General features: G+C 42.1%; 1 protein-coding gene across 2 annotated transcripts in view; it reads left to right on the top strand.

Moving 5' to 3' along the window:
- The window catches only part of DUSP22 (dual specificity phosphatase 22), a 95,332-nt gene extending 82,831 nt beyond the window's left edge, over positions 1-12,501 (top strand). For both annotated transcript variants that reach the window (XM_073678694.1, XM_073678695.1), the window contains 2 exons: positions 221-392; positions 11,272-12,501. In XM_073678694.1, coding sequence (XP_073534795.1) covers positions 221-392; positions 11,272-11,460 — 361 coding nt within the window. In that variant the 3' untranslated portion in view covers positions 11,461-12,501. The remainder of the gene's footprint in view (positions 1-220; positions 393-11,271) is intronic.
- Positions 12,502-13,932: the final 1,431 nt, after the last annotated feature.

Below are 13,932 nucleotides of genomic sequence, written 5' to 3'. Positions count from 1 at the left end.
TATTATTTCCCATACTTGTATGCTTTTTATATTTTATTTCAGAGACTTTACCAGGTGTAAAACTGTATTTGATAGATTTGGCGCAATTGGGTGAACATGGCAATACACTGAAGCCCAAAACTGCTGCGTGACATGATTAAAAATGAATTGTGCATTAGCAGAATCCCGGCATGACGACATATAATGTGATTTATGAGACTTAGTGTTATTTCTTTTAAAGTTTGGCAGGTGTTTCCAGAAGTGTTACCTTGGTAGTAGCCTATGTCATGACGATCACAGATTTGGGGTGGGAAGATGCGCTGGCTGCTGTTAAGGGTGCAAGAACATGTGCCAACCCAAACATGGGTTTTCAGAAGCAACTTGAAGACTTTGGGAAATGTGATGTTCATCATGTAAGTAAACATAACATGTATTGTTAATAAAATATTGGGAAACTAACACAGCTTTACCAACAAATGGCTTTTTTACTTTTTTTTTTTAGATACTTTTGACATGCAATAATGTGAAATCATTTATTATATAGAAAGCACAAAATGAAGTCTGTGGGCCACCTTAGTTGACTGTTGAACTGTTTAAATGCTGACTCATTTCTACTAGACACAAAAATCCACTTTAAGACAAAAATAATTAGCTTCCCCTCCCTCACCGTTGAATTCTTTCTAACTGACTGAATTACTTCCTCATCCCCAAAATACATGGTTCTGTTAAGAATCAGGGACTTAAAGAGGACCGTTCCCACTTTTGGCATGTTAAACTGCCTACCTTATGAGAAAGGCGTTAAAGAGTTGAATAAAACTTGTTTTATTTTTTGTGGATTTTTTTCATATTCTTAATTTAGCTAATTTGGAATGGGAGCACAGATGGGGAGGGGAATAACCCCCACATGTAGAATGGGACAAAACAGATAGCAATGAACACCCCAGAAAAGTAAAAACATACAAGTCAATAGGTAATACAAAATTATTAAACTAGAGCAGGAAGCAAATCCCCAAATCTTTACATTTTTTTTACACAGCAGAGTCTAAAGATCTTAAAAGAAAAAAAAAGAGGGGACAGAAAAAAGCACACGGAAGTAAGGTGCGAATTTCTTGTTACCCTATAATGGGGGATGTGGGTTCCTCAGTTCAGATAAAGGGCCATATGGTGGAGAAAAAATAAGATATCAATCTGTTGAGTGTCCCATAAGGGAACAGTATTTTTCCATGAGTTGAAATTCCTCCCAATAATTTGCTTAACTTTGTTCCTCTCTGGAGAACTAGAGAGCGATTAGAGGTGGACCACAGTAAAGGGGTGCAGGATCTAGCCATAATAATTTGGTGGCTAGATCCTGAGACTGTAAAGGAATATTAGTGTTGCAGCTGGAATAGTGCCGGACCCAAATCCATGATCAGACAAGTAATCTTACTGATAACTCTCTGGATTGTGTCCCAGAACCAAGAATGCACTCTGCAAGACAAAAAGATATGATGAAAGGAGCCAGGTTTTTCGCCCCCAGCTTTCCATTTTTGTATTTATCCTCTCCATTGCAGAGATATTTGCTTCTATCTTTAAGGGTACCTAATATACTAATTTCCCCTTCAACCAAGGAAAAAATTACTCATGGAGAAGGTCCAAGCTGGCTTTTTGAGTGTGATCTGGTAAGACTGTGTTTAACCTTTTCACACTGAGATCTCCTGACACTTAGTCATTACAAGGTGGAGAAGAGCAAACCCAGATGGGGCTGGAGGTGGGAATTTCATGTTTCTTTAGAATGGAGATGTGGGTTCCTCAGCTCAAATAAAAGGCCGACAAAGGAGAGCTGCAGCGTTTGTCACATACAATGGTCTGGATCTATCACCAGTATGGGGGCACTATTCCTTGATACATGAAATAGATCTAGAGCATTGCATCTAATGACATTACAGCGCAGCTCTTCTCCTTCACACAGCGCAATGTCAGAAAGTGCTGGGAGTGAGGAGATCTTGGTGTGATAGCGATAGACAACCCAGTGTCGCCACATCACACTGAAAAAGCAAGTTCTGTCCTTCTCTTGAGGCATTTGCCTTTTTTTTCCTTCTGTGACTCTGCCTTCTTATGATTGGTCAATGTCAACAGAGGAAAAAGTAAACACCCTGAGATAAGAATTTCTGTTAACGCCCCCTAAATTGAAGTGGAAATTAGCATATTAGGCACCCTAAGCTTACGGCAAAATCTCTGCAGCAGAGAGGAGAAATAAAAAACAACAACCTGTTTTATTCAGCTCTACAGCCCCTTTATTTATCATAAGGTAGCGAGTATAACATGCCAAAAGTGATGAAAGATCCCCTTTAAACACCTGTATGTGGCGCACATTCATTCTTCCATATCAGGTGACAATCTGCATAGAAATGTTTAATAACGTTGCTTTTCTTCACTGAAACCGTTGCATTGTGAGTAGTGTTGAGCGATACCTTCCGATATCAGGAAATATCGTATCGGATTGGATCGGGCCGATACCCAAAAAGTATCGGATATCGCCGATTCCGATACCGGAAACCAATGCAAGTCAATGGGACACAAATATCGGAATGAAAATAAACCCTTTCTTTCCTTGTAGGTTAATTCTACATGAAGGAAAACAACTAAGAATAATGTAGAATGACATGAAAAGCCGGCAATTCATCAGCGGCATACACCGGTACCCGACAATTTACAACAGAAAGAATAGAGCTTCACACATAGATTAGATAGATAGAAACATGTCAGTCACATATATATGAAGTACAGTGACAGTGTTGCTTACTGTACTTGTCATTTAGTGTAAAGGATTTATTTAAAAAAATAATAGTGTTTTCATGCACCGTCTCTTTAAGAAAGCCGGCCGGCAATTCAGCATCTGTACCCGACAATTTAGAATAGAAAGAATAGAGAATCACACATAGATTAGATAGATAGAAACATGTCAGTCACATATATATGAAGTACAGTGACAGTATTGCTTACTGTACTTGTCATTTAGTGTTAAAATAAAGGATTTATTTAAGACAGCTCGGGCAAATGTTTGAAGCCTGGGAAGGGGGTAATACCCACGGAGCTTCCCAGGCTACTAATATCAGCCCCCAGCTGAATACCTAGCCTTTACTAGCTATTAAAATGGGGGAACCCCCCCAAAAAAAATAACGTGGGGTCCCCCCTAATTTAATAGCTAGCACAGGCTAGGCAGACAGCTGGGGGCTGATATTAATAGCCCAGGAAGGGTGCCATGAATATTGGCCCCCTCCCAGGCTAGAAACACCAGCCGTCAGCCGCCCCAGAAATGGCGCATCCATAGGATGCGCCAATTCTGGCACTTAGCCTCGCTCTTCCACGCTGCCCTGGTGCGGTGGCAGGGGGTAATAGGGTTGGGGTTGATGTCAGCTTATAATGCCAGCTGACATCAAGCCCAGGTTAGTAATGGAGAGGCGTCTATAAGACACCCCCATTACTAACCCCATAGTCAAAGTTAAAAGAAAACACAAACACCCAGAATAAAGTCCTTTAATTGAAATAAAGACACAATTCTTTATTGTTCTAAATTAAACCATACTTACCATCACGCCCATTCCAGCTGAAGCCAACGATCTCCTGCAATAAAAGTAAAATAATAAATCAACCTCATCCTTACCTTTCCATGGTTCCCACGACAGCTTCAGCTCTGCTACATCGAGATGACAGGCTGGACCGCAGCAGAACGCTGCCATCCAGCCTGTCATCCCGCAGACACTGAGAAGCGCAGGCATGCTTGCGCTCATCAGTGTCTCTCTGTGACGTCATCCAGATGAGCCGAGTTCATGTCCAATGAACTCAGCTCACCTCATGCACGTCACTGACAGCGTGGGAAAATTCTCCTGCACTCAGCGCTTCAGCGTGAGAATTCTCCCACGCTGTCAGTGACATACATGAGGTGAGGTCATGTCCAATGAACTCAGCTCACCTCATGCACGTCACTGACAGCGTGGGAAAATTCTCACGCTGAAGTGCTGAGTGCAGGAGAATTTTCCCACTCTGTCAGTGACGTACATGAGGTGAGCTGAGTTCATTGGACATGACCTCGGCTCATCTGGATGCCGTCACAGCCAGACACTGAGGAGTGGAAGTATGCCTGCGCTTCTCAGTGTCTGCGGGATGACAGGATGGATGGCAGCGTTCTGCTGCGGTCCAGCCTGTCATCTCGATGTAGCAGAGCTGAAGCGGTCGTGGGAGCCATGGAAAGGTAAGGATGATGTTGCTTTATTATTTTACTTTTATTGCAGGAGATCGTTGGCTTCAGCTGGAATGGGCGTGATGGTAAGTATGGTTTAATTTAGAACAATAAAGAATTGTGTGTTTATTTCAATTAAAGGACTTTTTTCTGGGTGTTGTGTTTTTTTAAATACTTTACTAGAAATTCATGGTGGTCATGTCTAATATTGGCGTGACCCCATGAATTTCGGGCTTAGGGCCAGCTGATAATGCCAAGCTGGCCTTAACCCCTTTATTACCCAGTGAGCCACCGCACCAGGGCCCTGGATGAGTTGGGTACAGCGCCAGAAGATGGCGCTTCTATGAACGCGCCATTTTCTGGGGCGGCTGCGGACTGCAATTTGCAGCGGGGGGGGCCCAGAAAGCTTGGGTCTCCCTTGCGCTGCGGATTCCAGCCCCCAGTTGCCTAGTTGTATCTGGCTGGGCACAAAAATAGGGCGAAGCCCCACGCATTTTTTTTTTAAATTATTTCATGAAATTCATGGAATAATTAAGAAAAAAAGGGCTTCCCTATATTGTTGTGTCCAACCAGGTACAAATAGGCAGCTGGTGGTTGGGGGCAGCCCATTCCTGCCTGCTGTACCTGGCTGGACACAAATATAGTGCGAAGCCCCACGTCAATTTTTTTTTTAATTATTTCATGAAATAATTTTTTTAAAAAAGGGCTTCCCTATATTGTTGTGTCCGGCCAGGTACAAATAGGCAGCTGGTGGTTGGGGGCAGCCTGTTCCTGCCTGCTGTACCTGGCTGGACACAAATATAGGGCGAAGCCCCACGTCAATTTTTTTTAAAATAAATCCTTTATTTTAACACTAAATGACATTTGAGGAGTTAATAAAGATGCAGTCCCTAAATTATTATCTATTTTTTAATTAATTTTTCCCAAAACTTTTGACGTGGGCTTCGCCATATTTTTGTATGCCAGCCAGGTACAGCATCCAGCTTCTATGAACGCGCCATTTTCCGGGGTGGCTGCGGACTGCAATTTTCAGCGGGGGGGGGGGGGGGGGGGGGCAGAAAGCTTGGGCCTCCCTGCGCTGCAGATTCCATCCCCCAGCTGCCTAGTTGTACCTGGCTGGACACAAAAATAGGGAGAAGCTTCACGTATTTTTTTTTTTTAATTATTTCATAAAATTCATGAAATAATTAAGAAAAAAAGGGCTTCCCTATATTGTTGTGTCCAACCAGGTACAAATAGGCAGCTGGTGGTTGGGGGCAGCCCGTTCCTGCCTGCTGTACCTGGCTGGACACAAATATAGTGCGAAGCCCCACATCAATTTTTTTTAAATCATTTCAGGAAATTCATGAAATAATTAAAAAAAATGATGTGGGGCTTCGCCCTATATTTGTGTCCAGTCAGGTACAGCAGGCAGGAACAGGCTGCCCCCAACCACCAGCTGCCTATTTGTACCTGGCCGGACACAACAATATAGGGAAGCCCTTTTTTTCTTAATTATTCCATGAATTTCATGAATTTAAAAAAAAAAAAACGTGGAGCTTCGCCCTATTTTTGTGTCCAGCCAGGTACAACTAGGCAGCTGGGGGCTGGAATCTGCAGCGCAGGGAGGCCCAAGCTTTCTGGGCCCCACCCGCTGCAAATTGCAGTCCGCAGCCGCCCCGGAAAATGGCGCGTTCATAGAAGCTGGATGCTGTACCTGGCTGGCATACAAAAATATGGCGAAGCCCACGTCAAAAGTTTTGGGAAAAATTAATTAAAAAATAAATAATAATTTAGGGACTGCATCTTTATTAACTCCTCAAATGTCATTTAGTGTTAAAATAATGGATTTATTTAAAAAAAAAATGGCGTGGGATCCCCCATAATTTTAGTCTCTAGCGGAGGTTAAGCAGACGGCTGGGGCAGATGTTTGAAGCCTGGGAAGGGGGTAATACCCACGGAGCTTCCCAGGCTACTAATATCAGCCCCCAGCTGAATACCTAGCCTTTACTAGCTATTAAAATGGGGGACCCCCCCCAAAAAAATGACGTGGGGTCCCCCCTATTTTAATAGCTAGCAAAGGCTAGGCAGACAGCTGGGGGCTGATATTAATAGCCCAGGAAGGGTGCCATGAATATTGGCCCCCTCCCAGGCTAGAAACACCAGTCGTCAGCCGCCCCAGAAATGGCGCATCCATAGGATGCGCCAACTCTGGCACTTAGCCTCGCTCTTCCACGCTGCCCTGGTGCGGTGGCAGGGGGTAATAGTGGTGGGGTTCATGTCAGCGCCAGCTGCCATGAAGCCCAGGTTAGTAATGATGGGCGTCTATAAGACACCCCCATTACTAACCTACAAAGTGTTAAAAAGAAAAAACACACTACACCCAGAAAAAAATAATTTATTTGAAATAAAACACACAATTTTATTTAATTCTTAGTTTACTAAAAATAATAGTTACCTGTCCACGTTCCTGCGCTGATCTCCCATGCACAGCTGTCACATCTGGAGATGGTGACAGCTGTGCATGGCTGCTGTAAGCTCACGCTGCCGGGAACACGTCCGCTCCCGGCAGCGGGAGCCACTGACTGAGGTCACCGGAGTGCATTCAGGCAGCGCAGCTCCGGAGACCTCCTTTACGGCACTGCTGTACCGTGGGAATTTCTCACGATACAGCAGGGCCGTAAAGGAGCTAACCGGAGCAGCGCTGCCTGAACTCCGGTGAACCCTTACGGCCCCGTCATTCTAGCGGCGGCAGCGGTTCAGAGCGGTCACATTCTATGTGGCTGCTCTGAACTGGAGATCTTCGTGGGACACTCGTGGACTGCTACGGAGGGGTAAGGATAAGGTTGTGGTTTATTATTTTATATTTTATTACAGGAGATCGATGGCTGCGGGGAATTAGGTGTCTTGGTGAGTATAGGTGTAGTTTTTTATTTTTTACTTTATTTTAGGTGGTGATCGGCGGGGACAGGTAATGTATGAACTAATTTCTTTTAGGTAACCACTGGCCACCAATGACATGTATTTAACATTTATTGGGGACACAGTAGGGCAATTTAAATAGCAGGATCAGTCTGATGGGAACTACTGCTCCCATCGAGCTGATCCTGCTGGCAGGAGTGGACGGGGGACAGACATAGGCCGATGGGAGTAGTAGTGTCACATCGGCCTATGTCTGCCTGCACGCACACACCCGCACAGACACCGCACACATCGCACAGACACCGCACACACCCGCACACATCGCACACACACCCCGCACACACACCCCGCACACACACCCCGCACACACACCCCGCACACACACCCGCACACACACCCCGCACACACACCCCGCACACACACCCCGCACACACACCCGCACACACAGTAATCATGACGGTCTGATCGTCTGGGAGGTGAGGCTGACCTGTGCGGCCGTGGAAAAGTTCATGTGAGTTCATGCAGTCAAGCATGAACTCACATGAACCCTCTGAGGGCACCGCGGCTAATTCAAATGAACAGCTGATACCTCAGCTGTTCATTTGAAATAACCGGCGGGAAAGCGCAGCACAGAACGGGAAAGCCGGCGGTGAAGTCTTTTCACTGCCGGCTTCCCCGCCCGGGTCCTTCACTCCCCGCTCCTTGGAGCTGCGCTCCCCGCCCGGTCCTAACTTACGATCGGGATGGGAGGTGGCGAGGGGAGCGGAGGATCGGGTGGGAGGCTGCGGGGAAGCAGTATGGGGCTGTGTGATTGTTTAAAAGCCGGCGGCTTTATACCGCCCGCCGGCTTTTAAACAATCAGGAGAATTCTCCCCCGCTGGGATGGCATTCTGATGACAGGCTGGATCGCGCTGCCACCCAGCTTGTCATCCTTCACAGACACTGCAGAGCGCAGGCATTATGGGAACTTCCGATTCCGGTATCCGATATTGTAAAAGTATCGGAATTAACTATCGGAATTCCGATACCGCGAATATCTGCCGATACCCGATATTACAGTATCGGAATGCTCAACACTAATTGTGAGTTCTAGTGCATTTTTCTCCAAAGTTGTGTTAAATATTTGAGCTTCTCTCTGTTGGCTCCATTTTTTTTTTTTTTTTTTTTTTACTTAAAAACAATTATAGTGCAGCAGCTTGGACAGTACCCATTTTTCAAAATGGCTTTCATTACACGTTTTGATCTCGGAAAATTCCATGTGGTTTATGAAGTTTCCATCTCCAGTGATCTACATTACATTATACCGTGCTGGAGATGGAAACCTAGGAGACCATGATTGTTCCTTATCGCTATTGAAAGTGATACAGAAAAAAATATTTGATTGCAGACTCCTGCACGGTTATCATTTTTTTTTGTATTACTGAGAATATACTTTAACCACTTAATCACACACAAACAAATATAATCCTTCTATTGAGGTTCTTGAAATACTACCAAGCCTTAATAAAACATGCTTACTTTCATCATATCTCCCTACAACAATGTAATGAATTCTCATTCTACAATTCTTCTGTGCATCTAGATCTGCTGATGTATAGATATGTCCAGTACAGAGTCATTAATACTAATTCTAACAATGTAGTGTTGGAGGGTTAAATAGTAGTTATATCTGCACAACGCCACTATTAAATAGATCAGTGTTTTCTTTTTTCTCTCTCCTGCTCTATCTGGATCATTCTTAAGATCCCAGGTGACTTTCATATGAAATGCACTGCAGTACCAGTATGATTTTAATTGCCTATTATTTTATTCGCTAGGCAGGGATGGCTTCCACAGCTGAGAAATATTAGTATCAAGTATTTTTAAGAATCTCTAAAGTATCCTTGCTTTAAAGGGGTTATTTGATGTAGACAAATTCCTTTTGATAGGACTCTGATGACTCATTACTGGGGATCCACTGGGACCCTAACAATCACCTGTTACATTTGTATGGACCTGGACCTTAATTTTCCTTTTTCGTACACCTACTCTGTAGTTGGCGGTCCATTGATTTTTAATGTTTTTAATGTGAGTTAGAACAGCTAATTGGGAATGGTTTATTACCACTACAAAAAAACATGACCACTCCAAATGGTGCTTTTTTATCTTAATTTCTTAAGTTTATGGTATACTTGTGTATTTTAGCGTATTATAGGTGGTCATTCTAAAACTCCCAGCCACCTATAACATAGCACAGCCTGATAGGCAATGACTGAATACCGCTTTGAGGGCATGGGGCTGTTGTTGAGTAAGAAATGGAGATTCTTCTTTGATTTCACCTTGAGATACCCAAGTCACAAGTGACTAACATCTAAAGAGTAAAGTTAAAACCAAATGAGTGTATGGGGCTTGGAAGTGGGCTGCTGAAATGCAATACCCACAACTGCCATGGTATGTTGGGTAGAATGTCAGTCTGGTGACGGTTTCAGCTCCGGTGCATACTCTTAAAATTGGTGACTGGTCATCTACATGAGTTGTAATTGACTGCCTTCACCAATGAGTCTTTCTGTTAGAAGTTAAAAAGCCATTCTTTTTCTTGAATTAACCCATGCTACTATAGTGTGCAGTCTACCTTACAACTATCAGGGCCCCAGAACGGTCACTGAACTGGTTCAGGATCCTGTACATACAGAGACCCAGAGCCATCACAGATTACTATAGTCTGCAGTATGGGTCGGTTTTAGTTACTTGTCCATGGCTAAATAATAATTTTTGCCATTATTCTTTTTCTGTATCATCTGGTTTCAGTTGAGTTTAAGGTAGCATGGATGCTGTAGTGTCAATCTGTAAGGAGACTGCACACCATAGTAGCACCCCTCTGCCCCCCTCCCTCAACCTGTGGTACCATGGAACAAAGTTTAAGAAACTTTGTTTCAGAAGTTTGAATCTACTCCTTAACTGGGACTGTTTCTCCACTTATTGTTTTCCTGACCTTTCTCCACTGTGAATTACTAGATACAGTCTGTGTCCCTCATGGTGTTCGTCATTTCTACCTCTTTGCAGTTGGTGCACACACAATGTACAATATTGCATTTCTCGCACATTGCATCCTGTTTTTTTTTTTTTTTTATTCCGATTCAGCTAATTACATAACATAAAGCAGAATTTTCCAACCGTTTCATTACGTATAATATTTTTGAATAGTTACAAATTTCATGACCTGGCCTAATTACTAACACTTCTTCACCCAGTAATTTTAACATTATATTTCAGTGTCATCTAAACAGAGTTGTCGTTTTAGTCCCAAACCATTAAATGTTGTCAACCGTGAAGAGTTATTTTCCCCAATCGCATAATTCATTCTAGGTTTGAAGAAATTGGTGAAAATAATAGGGGCTTTCCATCTCCTTCATTTCTTATGCAGGACCTTAGTCATTTCAGTGGTGTTATTGTGCATGAGCATTGCAAAGCAAAAAAAAAAAGACATTTCAGTCAATTGGCCAAAAATTATTGATGGTCATAACCTTCGATAAGAGCTTCCTTGTTGTCTTGGGTACAAGCTCAATGTCTTGTACTGAGCCTTTCAAAACCAAGTGACAATTGCATTTTTGGATTGAATATGTAGTAAATAATTATTAAAGGGAGTCTGTCAGCAAAAAGAAAAAAAATATCTTCAATCCAAGCATAGGTGCTCTGTGCACCCCTGACGTTGCCCCGTCTCACCCACTTGTTTAATTCTTTCTCCCTTCTCCTCTAGCACTTGTAAAGCCAGGCGAAGAGGGGACGCTGAGATAAATGCAGAACAAGTTGGTAGAAAGGTGAACTAGACTGCTTGGCCACATCAAGGGTGCCCCAATTATTTGTGCTTTGTTTGAACAGTCATTATGTGCTAATTGACTCCCTTTTACATACCAGGTTCCATTGCTACACTTCCGGGTTGTCAGTGGATTATAAGTGCTGTTTCCCAAATCCTAGTAATAAAGTGCTGTGTGAATTTGTGCTGTGCACAGGTGTATTGTCCTACAAAGCTGCCATTTTTAGCTCTGCCTTCAGGGTCCCATCACATTCAGAAGTAGTATCAAAAGATTCAAAGTGTGAGCACGACCTTGAACACTTATGACACTTAATAGGATAGCATTTTCATAATTTGGACAATTTTATTATTAATAATCATATCGAATTTAAACTTTTAGCTAAGAAGTTGGTTGAAGGAGACGTATGGTGAAAGCCCTTTCCTTGATGCAGAAGAAGCCAAACAACTTGTTGCCAAACATAAACAACATGAAGAAGAATCGAGCGCTGGAAGTTCAGGAAGACAGTGGAGCAGCCACTTAACTTCTCTCTCATCCATGGCATATAACAATTACACTACAGAGACATAAGCTACTATCACTGCACTTGTATCTACTATCTAATGTACTTTAAATAGCCACTCCTCTAAGTATATAAGAGGCACCGCATTGGTGATTGCCATCCAATGAAGAGAGAGCCAAGTAAGAGGTCTTAAGATATATATGTCTGTCTATATCCTTGCAGAGATGAGTGGTGCGTTACAAAATTGAAGTGCAGGTTTCTAAATGAATTCTAGTTTGACACGGGAAAGGTTTCAAGTCACTGTTGTGTTTAATTGGCATCTTGGCACTTTATTATATGTGTATCTTCACACATGTCTCCTGAAAGCTTTGTTATAGGTGAGAACTGTTCCATCGCTTCCACTGCACTTCAGTTTTTAATGTACACTTTAACATTTTCTACCTCAAGACAAGAATCCTTTGTACCATTACCAAACACAACCACTTCGTTGTAACCCTAACCAACTAAAGAAATCATTGACTAATTCTCAGGTAGGTAGTTACCAAAATAGGGTTAACACATTTAGATCCATAACAAGTCTACTGTAAGCCTGGAGCCGTAATAGACTCAGGTAATGAAAAAAATGCCATTGCCTGCATAAAATATAAAATTCTGAAGCTTAAGGCTTAGTGTGTAATTTCTCAGAACAAATATGAAAATGGTTGATGATGCTGTCCACTATGAAATCATTATTTTTGCTGGATGCAAGGAACAGTATGTTAGAAAATAGGTTGTTACTTCTGCCCTGCTACTATCGAATTGTGGTGTGTCCGATATGGGATGATTTAGACATTGTTAAAAATGTTCATTTGTTCTCTGGATCGCATTGAGGAAGAAATCTTTTCTGCATAAAATGTGTGAATAAAATAGAAGGAAATAAGATCTTTGCACTATGAATAAAGATAAAGACATATTTCTAGACTTTACTATGGTAACTTGATTAAATTGGATTAATAATGGCAAGTTTCTGTACCCCAATAGGTCTTTTTGCATAAAATCTTAAAGTGGGCATTAGACAGAAACAAACATAAAATGTCTTCTTATTCAAATAAAAATCATTTATGAATCAAGTCGATATTGTTTCAGGTGAAATGTGAGTCATTCCCACTTTTATGTATCGGAAAAGCTTCCCATAGACTATGGTCAATACTGCAGAGTTGGTTAAATCATGTATTCTGTATACTGTGGTGCCATAAAAATGGACCAACTTATCAATATAAGCATGTTCTGTTCTATACACTGTATTAATGTGGGCAAGACTTCCTTTAATCAAAGCCATATCAAAATAGATACCACTGAAATACCTCCTAAAATATTAAAGCAAGACAATTAATGATGCGATTAAAGCCATGGCACAAGACTAGGTTAACATATCTTTTAGTAGGTTGTCTGGTTATACAATTGTTTTCCCCATGTTTTATTCCCTGCTACATCCTATTATCAAGTGACAGTCTTAAAGGGGTAATCCGGCTCTGCTCATTGGGAGGTGAGCGGGGACCATCATGTCACATCTACAGATATCAGCCGAATTATGGGCACTAGTGACAGGTACCGACCACCTACCAATTCGTTAGACCACAGCTCCACTATCAGTATTTGGACAGTATTTTTTCTCAGGAGTGGGAGCCAAAATCAGGTGAGGAACAATCAGAGAAAAGGTAGAATAGGAACAAGTCACCAATTCTGCATTTTTCACCCACTCCTGGTTTTGGCTCCAACTCCTGAGAAAAAATACTGATCGAATACTGATAGTGGGGCTGTGGCCTTAGAATTCAATGCAGAAGTGAGTGGAGCCAGGTTATCCCTTTAAGGACCAAAAAGGTCCCATGACTCAAGGAGGAAAACAATTGAATGTTGGAAAATTTGTGATAGTTTCTGTTGGGATAACAAACATAAACTACTGTATTTGCTGCATATTTAATCTGATATATAACTTTTCTTATCCCTGTGTGTAAATATAAACAGATATTTTGATTTAACGGTTGTGTGAATTTTTATTCAACTTGTCATGAATAATGTAGTTAAATGAGAAAACACATTATTTTGAGCATATTTGTCAGTGCATTTTCGGAATGGATGCGAAAGTGTTCAATATTTAACTGATCACTATGTTTAATCTTGTTTGATAGATATTGTGCTTAATATGCAATCTACAAATTGCTATATTTAAAACATTATGCTGTTTCATCCAAGAAAAACACTCTTCTGTGCCTGTTACTAGGAGTGTCCTTTCTTTCTAAATTGCTATCCAGTGTCCTGAAGTGAAGTGTTATTTATCTTTGGCTGCAAAGATGACATGATGGATTGCAGGAAGTGAGGTTGGGTCTTTATCTTTCTGCTCTTGCTCTCTTGTCTGTCAAGCCACATACAAGCATAACAGAGAGACTGGTTCATGGCAGGTGTCGAGGAATGCAGCTGGGGGAGTCACACAGATCCCACCACTGCCACCAGTTTGTCAAGAGCAACACTGGTTAGATCACGCAGATTCCACCGCTGCCACC

Source organism: Phyllobates terribilis, unplaced genomic scaffold, assembly GCF_046119375.1.
Source record: "Phyllobates terribilis strain yellow unplaced genomic scaffold, ASM4611937v1 Scaffold_4__5_contigs__length_816908805, whole genome shotgun sequence".
In the NCBI taxonomy this organism is placed as follows: domain Eukaryota; kingdom Metazoa; phylum Chordata; class Amphibia; order Anura; family Dendrobatidae; genus Phyllobates; species Phyllobates terribilis.
The sequence above is the reverse complement of the archived record's forward strand: the minus strand, read 5'-3'. Positions and strand labels throughout refer to the sequence as shown.